The following is a 19046-nucleotide window of genomic DNA, read 5'->3' as shown; positions in this document are numbered from 1 at the left end:
AAGTCAACAAAATAGCGGTGTCACATACGGACACGCGCAATAGTTGGGTCCAAAAATCAACTTCAATAAGAAATAGTGGTTCAATATAAAATCCCAAATAGGGCTCCACCCAAGCGGCTCTAATCACACTATACACTGGACTCAGATGAGATGAGCACTGAATAAGAGCCTGTCTTGTTTGTTTTCGAATCGATTCAACACCGGAGGGGAGATGGCCGTAGCTGATTTTTTTTTTTTAGAAAAGTAGGGGGGCTGCCATCACAACACTCCGTCACTGCCCTCTTCGGCGCCGCCACCTTGAGTTACCCCGCTCTCAAGCGAACTACAGCGCTGCACGACTTGGCCATGTCATAGCCCTGCCTACAAAATGCAATCACATGTAAACCACGAGTGCTTCACCAACTTTGGTGCCACCCGACATCCCCCCATCTCCCCATACAAGCAACCTATCACTGTAGTCCCATAAGTGTCATGAGCTTTAAGGTGGTGCCTTCAAGAAGGTGGCGACATAGATGCCGCCACCTTCCATTCCAATAAAATTTAGGTTCACCCGTAGATCATGTGAACCCCGCGTCGAGAGAGGAACAAATATCCAAGAACAAGGCACCGTCGTTGGCAGTATAGCACGGCCAGTGCGGGCATTTGCTAGGAGTACCATCTCTGCCGGCATGCCCCACCGGAGGGCCCATACCACAAAAGCCATGGCAGCTGGGCAACTCCACTTCATCTACAACCACCAATCACAAACACCCATGACATTGGCCATGCGGTAGCATTCCCCGACACATGTCCTGGCTAGTTGAGTTAGATTTGACGTAGAAAGCCATGCTCATCCCACAACCTCGTCATCCACGCGGCCCGAGCGTGATAGAGGCCACCCTCATCCCGAAGGCCCAACTCCGACGTCTAGCCATCCCTCTTCCTCCTCCCTCGAGCCGCAACAGAGGCGCTTGCGCATGGAAAAGCTCGATGATTCAGGAGGCGCCACATCAACATCAGCTGCTACAATTTATAATGATTGCTCTATCTTATGGAGTGGTTTTGGTAGAGTTACGATTGAGTACTGCACTAGGGAGACCAATGCGGTTGCACATGAACTAGCTAGGAGTGCTTTAATTATCAAATTCTTCATGTATTTGGGTCGAGGAACTCCTAGTTTCACTGTTTCTCGAAATAGGCTTTTACCTCATTTTATAAATAAAATTGCAACTGCCGAACCGATACAAGGTGGAGAGAAAAAATCTCTTTATTTTATAAAGCAGAACAAAGAAAAGATAAAGAGGAACATAGAAACCCGAACTTACCACCGATGACATTGACCCAGAAACCTAGTTTCATTCTGTTTAGGAGTGCTTTATTTTAAATTCTTCATGCATTTAGGTCAAGGAACCCCTTAGTTTCATTCTGAGCGCTCTTGTAAACGATGTAGCTATGTTTGCAAATCAATAGAGCTAGCCGAATGGCATTTGCTAAACAAAAAACTTGGTTGAATTGGTCATTAGGCAAAAGATGAGAAAGTGAAAGAAAAATCAGAAAAGAAACTCAAGTCAACAAAATAGCGGTGTCACATACGGACACGCGCAATAGTTGGGTCCAAAAATCAACTTCAATAAGAAATAGTGGTTCAATATAAAATCCGAGCAGGGGCTCCACCCAAGCGGCTCTAATCACACTATACACTGGACTCAGATGAGATGAGCACTGAATAAGAGCCTGTCTTCTTTGTTTTCGAATCAATTCAACACCGGAGGGGAGATGGCCGTAGCTGATTGTGGCGCCGCGTTCTTGTTCAGCCACCCCGAAAATTCCCGCAATGCGCGTCGATTCTCGATCCAAGTTCCTGCCGGCAGATCGCGCCTCCACATTCCGCTCGCCATGTCGCCCGCCGCCGTGCCACCGCCGGAGGAGCCGCCGAGCCCGGTGCGCTTCGGCATCATGGGCTGCGGCTCCATCGCGCGCAAGCTCTCGCGGGCCATGCTGCTGGTGGGCCCCGCCGTCGACGTGGCCGCCGTCGCCAGCCGCTCCGGGGACAAGGCGCGCCTCTTCGCCGCGGACAACGGCCTCCCCGCCGGCACGCGCCTCCACGGCTCCTACGAGGCGCTCCTCGACGACCCGGACATCGACGCCATCTACCTCCCGCTCCCCACCAGCCTCCACCTCAAGTGGGCCACCGCCGCCGCCGAGCGGGGCAAGCACCTGCTCCTCGAGAAGCCCACCGCGCCCTGCGCCGCCGAGCTCGACCACATCCTCGCCGCCTGCGAGGCTAGCGGCGTCCAGTTCATGGATTCTACCATGTGGATGCACAACCCCCGCACTGCCAAGATGCGCCAGCTCATCGCGGATCAAGACACCATTGGCGATGTCAGAGTTGTAAGTCCTTGAAAATTTTCTTGCTACATTCGGATTTGGTTCGAACTAGAATCGTTTAGTCAATATAATATCAGAATGTAGGTTTTCTTTAGGATCTTAAGGCATTATGCCCTTCTAATCGTCTTGCGCACTTTATTAATCCCATTTCGTGGCTGTATCTGATTGTTGATGTGGTTTTCTATTATGTGAGTGTTCAGTCATAGAGGGAGACTACTTCACCAATCAATTTGTAGATAATTTGTCATGTTGCTTTAATCTATTCATGTGGCTGAAGCGTCAAAAGATTCTCTACCGAACTCTGATTGTGTCGAATCTAATACAGCTTGTCGTTGTATCCAGCACGGGCTAGTTACCTCTTCATGGATTTTTTTTTACGCGCTGTGAGATGTTTTTTTTGCTTTTGAACAATCTGAAATATTGTTCTGACATAGTGCTAACTAGAACAAAAAAAAGAATAGTTTCAAAAGCTATGTCAGAATATTAATTGGTACTAATCTCGTATGTATGCCTGCACAATCTTCTTACACTTCATTTTTTTTATTGAAATCATATGACATGTGACCTGATACAAAGGCACAGTTCCTTATCCACCAGAGGAACAACTGTTTATCAACAGCAAACAAACACTATAATGACAACATAAATCACCATATAATTTAACTGGATGCTCACACACCAAATGCAAAAAATAAGACAAAATGTCCATGCATATTACCCGAAGACCTGGGAAAAAAAAGCTGAAAGCCTTAAGCAAGGCACAGAAGTTACCTTTACATATACTTGCCAAATTGACCACACTAGATATGCAGTGAATTATATTGTGTTTCTGGTACTTTGGTAGTATCATCTCCACTCTTGATGTACATGCTCTGTTTGATCATCTCCTTCCCGCAAAACTATCCGCCCAGAGAATCCCTAATGGACAAATCGACAAAGCTCTTATTAAGCAAGGCACATCATCTTTCCATATCAGGATTTACTAGTTGACTTTTGTTGCTAGCAATTAGAACTACCAAAATACCTCAAGGAATTTTTCATTGTGCACGTCCAACCAAGAAATTGGCAAAACAATTGTTAGTACGCCATCTATCCCAACTTCCCATGTCTCTTTGCTTAGTTTACAGGAAGGAAAAGAGTGTCGTATTTCTTGCAACTTGAACTATACTATACTCTCGATTGAGTTGTAGAGTTTGTATGTTCTGCTTTTTCCTCTGAAACTCCTTGAAGGTCCTTAGAATGACCACCAATGTACGATTATTGCAATTTGGGCACCTCCCGCTTTATTGTCTGTCACATCTTGCACTCTCATAAACACTGTAGCCTAAATACACCACTCCCTAATTTTTTGGTCTTTCTGGTTTTAGTATTTCTTTTCCTCATTGCGAAATCTGTGAGAATTCTTCAAAGTTTCAGTATTAGACATTATTATACTAGTGATTAATTCATAGCTCTGCCGATTTTTTTTGCCCTTATAGTGATTTATGTTCCATATAATACTCGGTCTGTTCACATAATCTGACATACAGTAATGATCCACTGATTTGTTGTTCCCAGTAAGTTTCCAGTGGACCGAACCGAGTTTGGTGCCCTCTTGTGTTATACAGCTGCTCATTCAACACCTGGCTGGCCTATCAGATTCTTGCTTATTGATATGGTGTTGCTTCGATAAAATTTGCAATGCTTTAAGGTCTCACCTACACCTGAATCTGACTTCTTGTTCCCATGATAAAAATTTACACAAGTTACCCTCCCGAAATGTACATTATTGAAGTTTCTTTGGTTCATATTATTCTCATTTAGTCAGGTAAGGCTGCATCCATTTGTAGACATGACTTGTTTTCTCAGTACCAATGCAAATGGCAATGCAAGAGATGCAATGTTCCCTGGTTGTTTGAGGCACCAAATCAACATCTAAATTTTGAAAACTATTTACACCTGTACTTATCATTTTACTCGTAACTTTAAAAATGTTATATTCGCAAAAAAAAATTTAAAAATGTTAAGTTCAGTTCAGTACTTAATGTCTTAAAGAGTAACAAAAAAAAGGGAGAGTTTCGACAAGTAAAAGTCTAAAGGGAAATGTAAATGAGAGAAACATGCCAAAGAGAACATATCTTTTTTGTTTCCTCTAACACACATCAAGTTTGAAGTTAAATTTTTTGGGGTGCTGTAATACTCCAAAGAAATCCTCATGTTTGAAGCCCCAACTGAAGCCAGAAATTCTCATTTTCTATCTGAACTTTTCCAATCTTAATGTTTGAACTGGGACCTACCAATGGCAGGTACTACCATATAGTAGCCAGGAATTACATACTTGCCAAAAAAACTTCGCCACAGGTGCTCGGAAAAAAACCCCATTATCACACAGAACTTGAACTAGCTGACAGGGGGGTTGAGCTTGGGAGGTATTAAACAGGCAAACAGTTCTCTGAAAATGATCCTTGGATGGTTCTCTGTAATTGCTTGTTCCACATGGACACTGGTCATTGCGACACTGAAAGCAATCAAAACAAGATGTGATGAAGTTAAAACCAAGCCGGTTAAATACAGAAAACTCCCAAAGATAGATCAGCATATAGATATAAATGAATTAATAAAGCATATTTTTTTCTTCATGTTCTTTGTGCTAGCAATAAATTGGTGAAGTCAACTAGAAGGGAAGGGGTTCAACTTGGTAATGCTGTAGTACCTCTGTTTTGATGGAGGGAGTACAGCTTTGGGTTCAGATATAACATGTTGATACTGCTGGAAATGTTGCAATTGGTGTTACAGGTAAAACTGAGGTTGAATTTGTCTTCCAAGTGGCTCAAACCTCTCAGTATGATTTGGGGAAGGAGAAGACAATGGAAGAGTAGGAACCGTATTATCTCGTCATATTGTGCTAGCATCTGGTTTTTAACTTTTTATATGTTATAACTCGAGAAAATATCATAATTGATAGTTTGTCTAGAATATACAGCTATGGAAGAACAAAAGTGCGTACTGCTGATTCCTTTTGCATTTTTCTCCAAATTGTTACTTGTCAGTACTAAACTCTGGGTGGAGCATATATGTAGCAACATCAATGTGATTGGTTATTGTAGGGACAAGTTTACGGATCATAAAAAACACTCAGAAATGAGTGCAGTCACAGGACTTATAGGACATATATATTCCCAATCAGCATGCATTAAGTGTCCTGCCACGACCTTTGGTGATCTATTTCTTGATAAAACCTCACCACTATGGATGTCATCTTATGTTGGAGACTTATACATTTTCCAGAGTTTGACATTGAAGGTAAATAATTATTTTTTCTAATGCTGCTTCAGATAAACAGCATTGTCAGCTTTCGAGCAAACGAAGATTTCCTCAAGAATGACATCAGGGTAAAGCCAGACCTTGATGCCCTGGGCGCACTTGGTGATATCGGGTGGTACTGCATCCGCGCGATCTTGTGGGCTGTTGACTATGAGCTGCCCAAGAATGTGATTGCTCTCCGTCACCCTGTTAAGAACCAAGCTGGTGTGGTCCTTGCTTGTGGCGCATCGCTCTATTGGGCGGATGGCAAGGTCGCCACCTTCCACTGTTCTTTCCTTACCAACCTTACTATGGACGTCACTGTCGTTGGCACAAACGGTACTATTCATGTTACTGATTTGGTCATCCCGTACGATGAAAAGTATGGTCCATTCAGCCTAGACTCCAAGACGAACTTCACCGAACTCACTACCGGATGGGACCCACATCCGAGCAAGAATGTTGTCACGACGGACCTACCGCAGGAGGCCCTGATGGTCCAGGAGTTCTGTAGGCTGGTGCGGAACATCAGAGATGCCGGTGGCAAGCCTGAGGGGAAGTGGGCGGCCATCACCCGAAAGACACAGATTGTGGTGGATGCAGTGAAAACTTCTATTGACAACGAATGTGAGTCAGTCGATGTTGTCAGCTAGATACACCACATAACTGGTCATTCCCATTATATGTCGTCGAGAACATGCCGTACAGTTTCTGTATAAGCTCAATCCATACTTCTACATTGCGCAAAACTACTTGCTTAAATAATTTGAGTGATTCTTGTCATGTTCAAGACAATATTGCAATATCAAGCTCGATGTTACTATGAATTTGCTGTGTAGGATAAGGTCTAGATGGATGCTTTAAGTGGTCTATAAATGGTGTTGACAATGTCAACCCAACAAATTCTAGTAAGGTGCACCGGTCTCGCCCGAGGATGTGGTACACCAGGAAAGGAAGGAAACAATTCAAGTTCTGTTGCTTTCCTCTTAGCATATCACCGCGGCACAAGTGAGGAGATGCGCCAGCCGCTCGACGGAAAAGGAAAACAGTTGGCGGTAGCTGACAGCGTCTCTGGGGCAACGAGTGAAGCCATGGCACGTTGGATCCCGCCTCCAGTGGGATGGATAAAGCTGAACACTGAAGGATCATTGAGAAAGAATTGCAATACGAGAGATGCCCTGTGCGATCGCCAGAAATAGCAAGGGTGAGGTTCTCCTTGCTGCCTGCAAACCTCTTGTAAAGCACTCCAGAAGAAGCTGAAGCCAGAGCAGTCTTGCTAGGCTTATCAGCTCTGGAAACCCATGAGCACGTGAAACTGATACTGGAGTTGGACCATAGTTGCCGGCGAACTGGATCGTCCGGATCGAGGAACAGGATCAGGGAACGAGGTTCGACATACCAGCGAACAAGGATCGGTCAGGGGTACACATCTCCGGTATGCAAGTTGGATCGTGGATCGCGATCCACTCTGGTTTTGGACTTTGGTCGATGGAGGCGAGGGGAGAAAAAAGCAGGGCAGCCTGTGGCGCAACAACGGCGTGAGATTGAGACTATCCAGACTCTGGTTGGCCGCTGGCGTATGCGGGACGGAGATGGCGGACTGCATCAGGATTCCTGGTACGTTCTCTCTTGATTTTCCATTACAATCTTGGGTACTCATGAAGGGTCAGCATACATCGAACGGGATCGTGATCTGGTCACGAAGCATGTCGACCCGTTGTCGTTCCTGGCCCTCGATCCGGGGTCGCGGAACGCGGCACCGACCCCGAACCTGGCAACTGTGAGTTGGACAGTTGCATAGTAGCAAAAGCTCTCCAGGCCAATTTCCAAGACAGATCGAGGTGTTGGACGATATATGAAGAAGCAAAGCGTTTGATGGCTGAAGTGGACGATGTTTCCATTCGGTTATCCGGAAGGGAGACAAACAGAGTTGCTGACTCCCGAGCTAAACTTGCCTGTTCTTTGGGTGAAAGAGATACGAGAGATGAGCTCCCGGTCTCTATAAGAGATCTTGTATCAATTGATTCGAACCACTGTAATCATGTTTAAGTTATAAAGATCTTTTTCTAAAAAAAAAGTCTCAACCAAAAAAGCCGTTTAATAACACTTATTCTGGTTTTCTGAATGGACCGTTACAATTTTTTTCTAGAATTTACTAGTTTCAAGAATCACAGTAGAAGCTGAATTCAGGCTGAACATAGTATGATGGGGCTGTGAACTATCAAGCAGGTTACACACTTATGCCACAATAAGGGTATTACATCACATGCATTCAAAGAGCTGATGTGGCGCTGCATTTAATGATTAAAAAATTCGAACAATTTATACATATTATGGCATGTAGAACAAAAAGACATAGCTCTTTTTTTCAAAAATTCGAAAAATATATTTTAAGGTTTCAAAAAAATCTGAAAAAATAGCTAATATTCAGGGCTGCACAAAAATGACAAAATCTGACATATTTTGAGTTTCAAAATCTTGCACTGTTCACTATTATAGATGTTAGATTTTTTCATTTTTGCACATCCCTAGATATAGGTATTCCGAGTTGAAATTTTACACGGTGGTAGAACACATTATTGTAGACATCTAGATTAATTTTAAGATTTTGTTGATACTTTGAACTCCAATTTTGATTTTTTTCAAAAACCGAGCTACATCTAACCAGTATCTAATCTAGGAAGATGCAAGTAACGAGGAGATGAGGTCTCCATACCCTTTAAGAACACACATCGATTATTTTTTACAAAACTTTGGTTGATGAAGATTTCACTGGGATCCAATCTGATCAGCACCGCAGTAACGGTACCTCCGAGATGTGCACAGATACGGCTTAGTGACGACTCCGTTTTGATCTACATAACTTCAATACTTTACTGAAAATTAAACTTTTTCGGAACCCTAAAAACCACTTTCCTTATATGAAATTTTATCTCGGGACCATTTCGGAGCCCCCCATGATATCTCAGATCCTATCCGCTTAAGTGTGTGACCCAGTGGATTCGAGAATAGGTGTACATATGAAACCACACACATATTATGTTTCTTATTAATACCATTCTAGCATGAAGTATAAAAGTTTACCATGAACAATGAAACATGATAATAACAACATTATCATTCCCTCTAGGGCATATTTCCACCGTGGGCGCTGCCTCTGCAACGATCGAATTGTCAACCGATTGTCGCCACCATGCAGAGGAATTGTACACAAAGCCCCTTGTCAGGCTGCACGCCATCTCCTTCCATATGATACTATGTGCAAAGGAAAGTTCACTTATCTGCAAAAAAAAAGTGCCCCAGCAACTCAGCAGGTGATGTTAAGTGCTAATTTCTCATAAAACAAAATCATCAATGAACCTTGAGAAGCACAAATCGACTTTGCCCTACTTATCCGCCCTCCATTTTAAATTCAACATATTAGATTGCCTAATATTTTGAACTTGAAAATTCAACTGTTTAGAAAAAAATAAAACTTTTACTCTATACTAAATAAATTCAAATGATTTGTTTTATATTTTGATAAACATTCGGTAGGCTTCCATTAAATAGTTTTTTAAATGCTTTTGAGCACTTCTTAAAAAAAAGACCACTAGGGCGGATCCCAAGGCATCGGTATTAAGGTAGAAGGTGTGTGAGAACCGGAGCTAAACCACGTGAAATATTACGCCCACGTGATTCGAATTCGGGCAAACCAAGAAACGCCACTGCGCTCTAGCAACTGAGCATGCACAACAGCACCACCAGGACGGAGCTGGAGGAATTGTGTACACAAAGCCACGTTGCCAGGCTGCACGCCACCTCCTTCTGTATGATACTATATGCAAAGGAAAGTTCAGTTATCTGCAAAAAAGTGCCCCAACAACTCAGTAAGTGATGTTAAGTGGTACTTTCTCATAAAACAAAATCCTCAATGAACCTTGATTCTCGTGATTCAACTTTGGTGATTTTGAGAAGCACAAATCGACTTTACCCTACTTATCCGCCCTCCATTTTAAATCCAACATATTAGATTGCCTTAAATTTTGAACTTGAAAATTCAACTGTTTAGAAAAATAAATAAAAAGATTTACTCTGTACTTAATAAATTCAAATGCTTTTTTATATTTTGATAAACATTCACTAGGCTTCCATTAAATAGCTTTTTATGTTTTTGAGCACTTATTTAAAGGTATAGCGTATGTTTTTGAGTACTTGTTTGAGCACTTCTTTAAATGGAGTATTTAATCACATACGCTGTTCAAAGAATATAAATCTAAACATGATTTACTGGAACTTTTTTTTTCTGAACTACTACCTCAGGTCGCAATTAATTGACGAACCGAAAACTTAACGATGTGCATGTACAAGGTTCCTATTGCGTCGATTAAATCCGACAGGAGGGAGTATTTTAGTACTTAAGTCCCAAATTTGAGATAAAAAAAAAAACTTCCGCCCTTTCCTTTACCGTCACCAAGGTGTTGATTCGTCCCGGCAGCCGGGGATGCGGTTCGTGCTGTGGCTAGCTGGGGTTGGTGCCGGCCGGAGAAATTGGCGAAGGGCGGTGGAGGGGGCGACCTCAGATCTACATGGCCAGGACGTTCTCCCTGTGCAGCTTAGACCTCCACGACGAGGGCGCCGGCGCAGCCCCTGGCCCAGCACTCCCCACGGCAGATGCGTCGGCGACTGAAGGGCATCAGTCTGATCCCGGCGCCGGCGCAGCCCCTGGCCCAGCACTCCCCACGGCAGATGCGTCGGCGACTGAAGGGCATCAGTCTGATCCCCTTTTCTCGCGTTGCAGGGAAGGCCAAGTTGAATATACCACGGCAGATGCTGAAATTCAGTTAATCTTCAGAGAAATTGTACCGCGTCCTTGGCACATAGCTCATCTGTGTGTGCGGAGAGCCGGAGATGGCAGTGTTGCTCACCGCTGCGACGTCCCTGGCCGCGCCGACGGGATCCTTGAGGAACCTCTACGGGCTTGGTGTAAGTGAGCATGGTTAGCTACGCGAGCACTTTGGCTTCCGTGGACTGAATCGCATGGGCGTCGTCGAGGCAATGCGCGAGCTGCAGCTGCACGTACGACGCCTTGACCACTGGCCTGAACAGGGCGCCTTCACCGGGGTAGATGCTTCTGGCCGGGATTCCACAAGAACGGCGCCGTGGGCGTCGGGAACAAGACGAGATGCGGCGCCACGGCGGCAGATCGTCGTGTGCATCGACATGGACGTGCGCTCTGCTGGCTTTAGTCTCCGTGGGGCTGCAGGGTTGCTAGCTAGAGTGCGTGCGCGCGCGGCTGGCCTTGGTCGCCGCCGGGCTGCTGGCCGGGCTGCTAGCTGAAGTGGGGTGGCCTGGGATGCGGCCGGCGCGGGGCTTCTAGAGTGTGGTCTGCGTGTATAGGAGGCTTGCTGCTGGGTGTGTTTGGGACTTTTGTTTGGATCAAAGATAGCTAGCTCAGGTTGATTGAGTGTTTGCAAAAAATGTTGTTTTTCAGCAAATCTAGCTCATGTTTGATTTGCTTTAACCTTTTTTTAATTTATGTTAATTTGTAATGTGCAAATTTTAATTTCATTTTTGTTGTGCCCGGTCTCCACCACCACCAATCGGTTATTGCCTTCCTATCGTCATCGTGTTGTGAAGACAAGGTCCCACACACTCCTCTTTAGTGTCACCGACTAACTCGCTCCGCGTCGACTTCTAAGGCATCCATCCCATGGTGTACCACACGCTGAACGGCGCCGTCTACAAAGACTTAGTAGACTTCGTTGTTGCTTTTGTCGATGGGTCGTTCGTTGTGCGTTACTTGAATCTTTGCAGCCACGGTCAGACATCGAGGTTAGATGGCCAGAGTAGCGCTCATGCACATTTGCACCTTCACGCGACTGCCATCGGTGGATTCATAGGTTTTTAAACCGGTTCGATCGTTGCTTTGAAGCCTTCTTCAGTAGGGCTCCGAACTGACCGCTCACACCTGGGCCATGTCGCTGTGTTGTTGGGCCTGATTCCCGAAAGCCACACAAGTGCAAATTCGCTCTCACTGTCCCGTCTAAAGGTTGCATGTACGTTGGGCCAGAATAATCCCACCTTTAAACCGAATCTATCTGGTTTATATAGGTTAGTTTTCTAGAATCTGCAAGCCGCCCTTGAGAAGAACTAGCCGTAGACTGGTCCAAGGTGTGATGGTGTCATGCGGGCCGAGAAAGAGATCAGAGCGCAGCAAACATGAGGCTCGTCGGCCGGGGACGGGAGCAGACCGGAGCACGAAGATGGGAGAGAGAGGGCATAGGAGGAAGGAGCTGTTGGATGGGGAGGCAGAGGGAAATCAAACGACGCCCCACACTACGATTGGGGTGGAGGCGCCCGTGATGGCCAGTCCGCGTCGCCGCGGAAGAACGGTGGCGATGCCCCAGGAGCGTGGCCGACGAGACCAAACATCGGAGCTGGGACATCGAGGGGCACTGAGTGCTAAGCGCCAAAGCGTGAACAAGGGGGACTTTCATATCGAGACAAGGGACAGAGTTGCTGCTGTCTCCTTGCAGAGGCAGAGGAGAGATTATCTTAGTCCGTTTCTTTTTCTGGTCGAAAGTTGTTTCTTTCTCTTCTTTTTTGAGATTTCAGAGAGCTGCTTGTACATGGCTGCCTAAGAATATATTTAACCGGAAAATGTACATGCTCAGTCTCGATGACAAATTATACAAACCATATTAAAAAAAAGTTTGACACTTCTATGATCTGTTAAACCATTTAAAAGATTTTTTCAGGTAAAACTTTCTTAAAGTTGCCTAACTTGAATACTTTATTTTTATTATAAAAGGGAGAAGATTTTTCTATTCGTTATAAGAGATGTATTTTGATACAACAAGAAAACATCAATGCCTTTTTTTCCAACAAGTTAGGCATGCTAGATATAAAATTCAACAGAAAAGAGAACCAAAACAAGGAGAAAGAAATTAAAAAAAAAAGTGAGTCATTAAGCAAGGAGAAGACACGTATTTTCATAAAATAATTTTTAAAATTGAAAACAAATATCTAGGATGAAATAAAATAAATGATCTAAATTATAAAAGTTATATATAGATATCACATAATGTTTGTCTAAATTGATAGCAAGAGATCTAGAGTTGAATCGAATAAGCAATCTAAGAATAAATGAACCAAGAGAAAATAGTATATTGTAGTAAACCTAATTAGTATCTGTTGCATTGTGCATGATAAAATAGCAGCGATAAAGTAAAGAAATAGTTGAAAACAAGTGTGTTTTATATTCGTAGTCATGCGTCTACAATTATATAGTGACATTCACGGTGACCTATCAAATAAATATTAAGTTAAAAACCGTAGCAATGTACGGGTACTTTTGCTAGTTAGTACTCAAGTCCCAAATTTGAGATAATCTGGTACGTTAGATATAAAATGGAGGGCGGATAAGTATGCCAAAGTTGATTTCGGTCAAATTCCTGTCGGCAGATCGCGTTTCCACATTCCGCTCGCCATGTCGTCCGCCGCCGCGCCGGAGGAGCCGCCGCGCCCGGTGCGCTTCGGCATCATGGGTTGCGCCTCCATCGCACGCAAGCTCGCTCGCGCCATGCTGCTGGTCGCCCCCACCGCCGAAGTGGCCGCCATCGCCAGCCGCTCCGGGGACAAGGCGCGCCTCTTCGCCGCCGACAACGGCCTCCCCGCCGGCACGCGCCTCCACGGGTCCTACGAGGCGCTCCTCGAAGACCCGGAAATCGACGCCATCTACCTCCCGCTCCCCACCAGCCTCCACCTCAAGTGGGCCACCGCCGCCGCCGCGCGGGGCAAGCACCTGCTCCTCGAGAAGCCCACCGCGCTCTGCGCCGCCGACCTCGACTCAATCCTCGCTGCCTGCGAGGCTAGCCGCGTCCAGTTCATGGACTGCACCATGTGGATGCACAACCTCCGCACTGCCAAGATGCGCCAGCTCGTCGCCGACCAGAGCACCATCGGCGACGTCAGAATTGTAAGTTTTCCAATTTTTTGTGCTACATTTTGGTTTGGTTCCAACTGGTATCGCTTAGTCATTATCGGAATGTATGTTTACTATAGGCTTTTAAACAATCTGAAATATTTTTACTGATATGGTGGTATGTAGAACAGAAAAGGAATATTTTCAAAACCTATGCCAGAATATTGCTTTGTACTAATGCCGTATGTATGACTGCACAATGTTTTTACACTTCTTTAATTTTTTTTTGTTGAAATCATGTGACCAAGATTTTTGAGTCGCGACTCAAAAGTGAGTCCCCAACAACTGTGAATCAGTGTATAGTTGGCAAAAGTCGCTGTATAGTCATGAGCCGTGATTTTTGGAAAACGACTCAGCGACTATACAGCGACTCAAAAAGCATGCATATGACATGCAACTTGATACAAAGAGTCAAATACACAGTTCATTATCCACCAGAGGATCAACCATTTAGTAACAACAACGAACACCATAATGCAAATATAAAAACACCACATAATTTGGAAGGATGCTCTCACATTAAAGGCAAAAAGAAGATAAAATGTCAGTGCACAGTACCTGAAGGCATAGAAAAAACTGAGAGCATTATTAAGCTAGGCATGACAGCTACCTTTACATATATACTTGCCAAATTGACCACTGTGGACGTGCAGTGAATTATGTTGTGTTTCTGGCACTTCAGTTGCCATCATTGTTCTGTTTGATGTTTTCCTTCCAGCAAAGCTATCCATCCCAGCGAATCCCTAATAAATAAATAAACGAAAGCTGTAAATAAGCAAGGTAGGTCATCTTTCAGTATACTGTTTTCCTAGTTGACCATGGTGAACAATAGTGATATTTTGTGTTAGCAATTGGAACTATAAAACACCTCAACGAATGTTAGTACGACATCTATCCAAATTTCCATGCCTCTATTGCTTTGTTATAGGAAGGAACAGCAATGCCTTGTTTCTTGCAACTTGGAGTACTCTTTCCATTGAGTTGTAGAGTTTGTATGTTCTGCTTTTTCGTCTGAAACTCCTTCAAGGTCCTTACCATGACCTTCAATGTACGATTTACCAGTGCAAATATTGCAGTTTGACCACTCGTGCTCCTTTTGTTGTCCGTCACATGTTGCACTCACACTTAGAATATAGTCTAAATAGATCACTCTCCTAATTTGATCAAATGTGCTGGTTTTAGTATTTATTTTCTTCATTGAGAAATATGTGAGAATTCTTCAAAATGTATGCAGGTTTACACATTATTATAACTAGTGATTAGCTCTGCCAATCTAAATTGATTTGGCCCTCAGAGTGATTTTTTTTCCTTTATAATTCTCGCTATCTGTTCACGAAGTGTGACACACAGTTATAATCCACTGGATTTTGTTGTTGCCAGTCAGTTTCCAACAGACTGAACCGAGCTCATTACCCTCTTGTGCTATACATTTGCTCACTCAACACCTGTCCATCGCACAAAATGATTGCTTAAGGGTATAGTCTTTCTTTGATAAAATTTGCAATGCTTGAAGGTCTGGCATACACCTGAATCTGTCATGTTATTGCCTTGATAATATTTACACAAGTTACCTCCCGAAATCTACATTATTGTAGTTTTTGTGGATCATACTATTCTCATTTAGTCAGGTATGGCAGCATCCATCTAGAAACATGACTTTGTTGTCTTGGTACCAATGCATTTGGCAAGGCATGAGGTGCAATGTACCCTGGTAATTTGAGGCGCCAAATCAATGCCTAAATGCCTAAAACTATTTAACATGTACTTTTCATCTTACTCAGTTTTGAATGTCAAATACAATTCAGTACTAAATGCCCTAACAGTAACCGGAAAAGGGAAAGTTCGGAGAAGTAAAATCTAAAGGGGAATGTAAGAGTGAGAAAAAAGGCCGAAGCAAAGGCATCCTTTTTTATTTACCCACACATTTCGAGTTTGAAATTGAAATTTTAGGGGTGCCACAACACTCCAAATAAAATCTCATGTTAGAACCCTGATAAAAGCCAGATTGCCTGAATATACCCTTGAGCCCTCTGGTCAGATTGCATTAACACCTGATATGGTTTTGTGCATACAATGCGGCAACTACATTCAATGCTAAACGACACTAAAAATATGTCAACATTTTTTTATCTCTCACTTGTCTACATTCTTTGCTAATTTGTCTCTGATCTTTCCAATCCTAATGTTAGAAGACTGGCACCCGGCAATGGTGAATAGGTGATTACCACTCATCAGTTGGGAATTGAATTTCTGCCAAAAAAAAAAAAAAACTTCACCACAGGTTGCTCGGGAAAAGTACATTGCCGCACAGAAGACAGAACTTAACTCGCTGTGAGGGGGCCTTTGTTTTCAGTTGGGGTTGGTAGGTATCAATCAGGCAAACAGTAAACATGACGCTTTGATGGTCTTTGTAATTGCTTGTTCCACATGTACACTGGTCATTGCAACACTGATGGCAACCAAACAAGTACATAGAACTCTTAAAGATAGATCAGCATATTGATATAAATAAATTAACAAAGCATAAACATATGTTCATGTTTGTTGTGTGAGCAATAAATTGGTGACTTCTACTAGAAGGGAAGGGGTTTAACTCGGTAAGGTTGTACAGCTTTGGGCTTAGATATAACATGCTGATACAGCTGGAAATGTTGAAACTGGAATTAAAAGTTAAAACTGAGGTTGACTTTTATTTTCAGTGGAATGTATGAGTTGGGAAAGGAGAATAGAATGGAATAGTGGAAATGTGGTTATCTTGTCAAACCGTTGCTGTTTAACATGTAATGCCAAATTTAACTCTCATAATGCACATGTATCTGGTTTTGTAAGTTATAACTCTACTAGAAACCATATCATAATGCACATATATATAGCAACGGTGATGCCATTCTTGGTTTTTGTGTTCGAGAAAAAAAAATCTTGGTTTCTTCTTGTGAGAAATTTTCGGATCATTAGAAATCAGACTCAGAAATGGCTGTAGTAACATGAACTAATGGCACATATATGGATTCTGAAATACTTAAGAGATGATCTAGTCACATTCTGCGTGCGTCAAGTGTTCTGCCACTACCGTGTGACGATCTATTTCTTGATATAACCTCAAAAATATTGGTGTCCACTAACTTTGGACACCTATACATTTGCCAGAGTTTAACCTTGAAAGCAAATACTTTTTTTTTTCTTATGTTACTTCAGGTAAACAGCATTGTCAGCTTTCGAGCAGACGAAGATTTCCTTCAGAATGACATCAGGGTAAAGCCAGACCTTGATGCCCTGGGTGCACTTGGTGATATTGGGTGGTACTGCATCCGCGCAATCTTGTGGGCAGTCGACTATGAGCTGCCCAAGAATGTGATTGCTCACCGTTACCCTGTTAAGAACCAAGCTGGTGTGCTCCTTGCTTGTGGTGCATCGCTCTACTGGGAGGATGGAAAGGTCGCCACCTTCCACTGTTCTTTCCTTACCAACCTTACCATGGACATGACCGTCGTTGGCACAAATGGTACTATTCATGTTACCGACCTCCTCATCCCGTACAATGAAAAGTCTGGTCCATTCAGTGTAGACTCCAAGACGGACGTCAACGAACTCGCTACTGAATGGGTTCCACATCCAAGCAAGCATGTTGTCACGACGGACCTACCACAGGAGGCCCTGATGGTCCAGGAGTTCTGTAGGCTGGTGAGAAACATCAGAGATGCCGGTGGCAAGCCTGAGGGGAAGTGGATGGCCATCACCCGAAAGACACAGATTGTGGTGGATGCAGTGAAAACTTCTATTGAGAATGGATGTGAGTCAGTTGATGTTGTTAGCTAGATACATCAGAAAGCTGGTCCTTCCCATAATATGTCATCCAGACTATGGCGTATAGTTTGTGTATTTGCTTAAGCCATACTCCTACGCTGCACAAAACTAAGTGAAACAATTCGAATGATTCTAGTCATATTGAGGACAACATTGCAACGATCAAGTTAGATTTTACTACAAATTTGCTGTGCAATATATGGGGAATATGGATGCTCTGTGCTGTTGTGAAGTGTATATGTGGATTGCCTAGCCCTTTCCATCAGTTCGGACTTTTGGTTCAAGTGGCTAGTGCATGAAGCTTAACATGTGCATCTCTCATATTAATGGTGTTGTCTATGTCAACCCCATAAATTCTAGGAAGGCGCATCAGTCTCTCCCAAAATTCTGGTTAATGACACTCAGATTCTGGTTTCCTGAATGAGGACAGAACCGATAGAAATGTCGTTCATAATCTTACCAGTTTCAAGAATTACAAGTGTTTTTACCAAAGAAATGGGAAATGGGGCGAGAGAGGTGCTAAAGAAAGAATCGAGGCTGAACATCGTTTTATGGGTCTGTCTGCTATTGAGCAGATTATAGTTGAAGCTAGAGCAGAAGTCTTCTTTCCCTCCATCGACCTAGGCGCGATCCCCTGGGGCCCGTCTGGACCTTGGCGGAGGAGCATGGCGTCCCCTTAGGCGAGTACTACGGATCCGGCCAGCGGGTCAGGGTCGAAGAAGAAGGACAACAATCTGAATGATATGTCGATGCGGCTCGGGATAGACGAGGACGAGATTGATGATCTCGTGTTCGAGGATGAGGAAGATGTTCCAAAACAAGGTATGAAGTGGACGGCTTTAGCCAGGATCCATACGGCAAATAGTTTTAGCCCCCAGACCTTTGAACAACACATGTGTGTGGCTTGGAGCCCGGCCCAGGAGATCATATTCACTCCATTAGAAGACAAGCTATTTTTTGTGCAATGTTCTTGCCTAGGTGATTGGATAAAGGTAGAACAAGGGGGTCCGTGGCTGTTTCGTCAGAATGCCGTATCGATTGAGGCGTATGATGGTTTGGCTCCAACGGAATCAGTTGATCTGAATTTTATTAACGTATGGATTCAAATTCATAAACTCCCAATAGGTTACAGGAGCGAATCCCTTATCAAGAACTTGGTGGAGAAGAAGGTTGGCAAGTGCATCTCTGTCGAACTCAATGTGCAAGGGATTGGGAATTTTGTCCGAGTTAGGGTTCGCCTACCTTTGGCTGGAGTGGTAACTATTTCTCGGGAGAAACAGCGGGAGTTCTATGCAGTGAAATATGAGAAGATACCCAGGTTTTGTGGTTTCTGTGGCCTCCTTGGTCACATCCATACCGAGTGTGGTACGGGGGAACATGATGAATCGAAGCTCAAGTGGGGGGATTTCATCAAGGCGGACTTTGATACGTGGAAAGGAAGGTTTACGGCTGGTGGCAGAGGTTTTGGTAGTGGTCGTGGACGTGATCCATCTGGTAGAGGGAGGGGCCTGTATGGCCGTGATGCAAACATAAGATGGAGGTTTAACGCAATGAACAATGCTGATGGTAGTGGTGGTTCTGATCTACAAGATACGGCTATAAGTCCTGTGAAAGACAAAGACATTGA

General features: G+C 43.8%; 2 protein-coding genes across 2 annotated transcripts; both read left to right on the top strand.

Moving 5' to 3' along the window:
- The first annotated feature begins 1620 nt into the window (after positions 1–1620).
- Positions 1621–6476, top strand: LOC127342420 (uncharacterized oxidoreductase At4g09670). Its single transcript, XM_051368377.2, has 2 exons — positions 1621–2370; positions 5682–6476. Exons 1-2 carry the CDS (start codon positions 1756–1758, stop codon positions 6300–6302), a joined length of 1236 nt encoding a protein of 411 aa, XP_051224337.1. The 5' UTR covers positions 1621–1755; the 3' UTR covers positions 6303–6476.
- A 6608-nt stretch (positions 6477–13084) lies between these two features.
- Positions 13085–17637, top strand: LOC127342419 (uncharacterized oxidoreductase At4g09670). The gene is made up of 2 exons (XM_051368376.2): positions 13085–13609; positions 16811–17637. Exons 1-2 carry the CDS (start codon positions 13121–13123, stop codon positions 17429–17431), a joined length of 1110 nt encoding a protein of 369 aa, XP_051224336.1. The 5' UTR covers positions 13085–13120; the 3' UTR covers positions 17432–17637.
- The last annotated feature ends 1409 nt before the right edge of the window (positions 17638–19046 follow it).

Source organism: Lolium perenne, chromosome 3, assembly GCF_019359855.2.
Source record: "Lolium perenne isolate Kyuss_39 chromosome 3, Kyuss_2.0, whole genome shotgun sequence".
NCBI classification, from domain to species: domain Eukaryota; kingdom Viridiplantae; phylum Streptophyta; class Magnoliopsida; order Poales; family Poaceae; genus Lolium; species Lolium perenne.
This window is presented reverse-complemented; position numbering and strand designations above follow the sequence as displayed.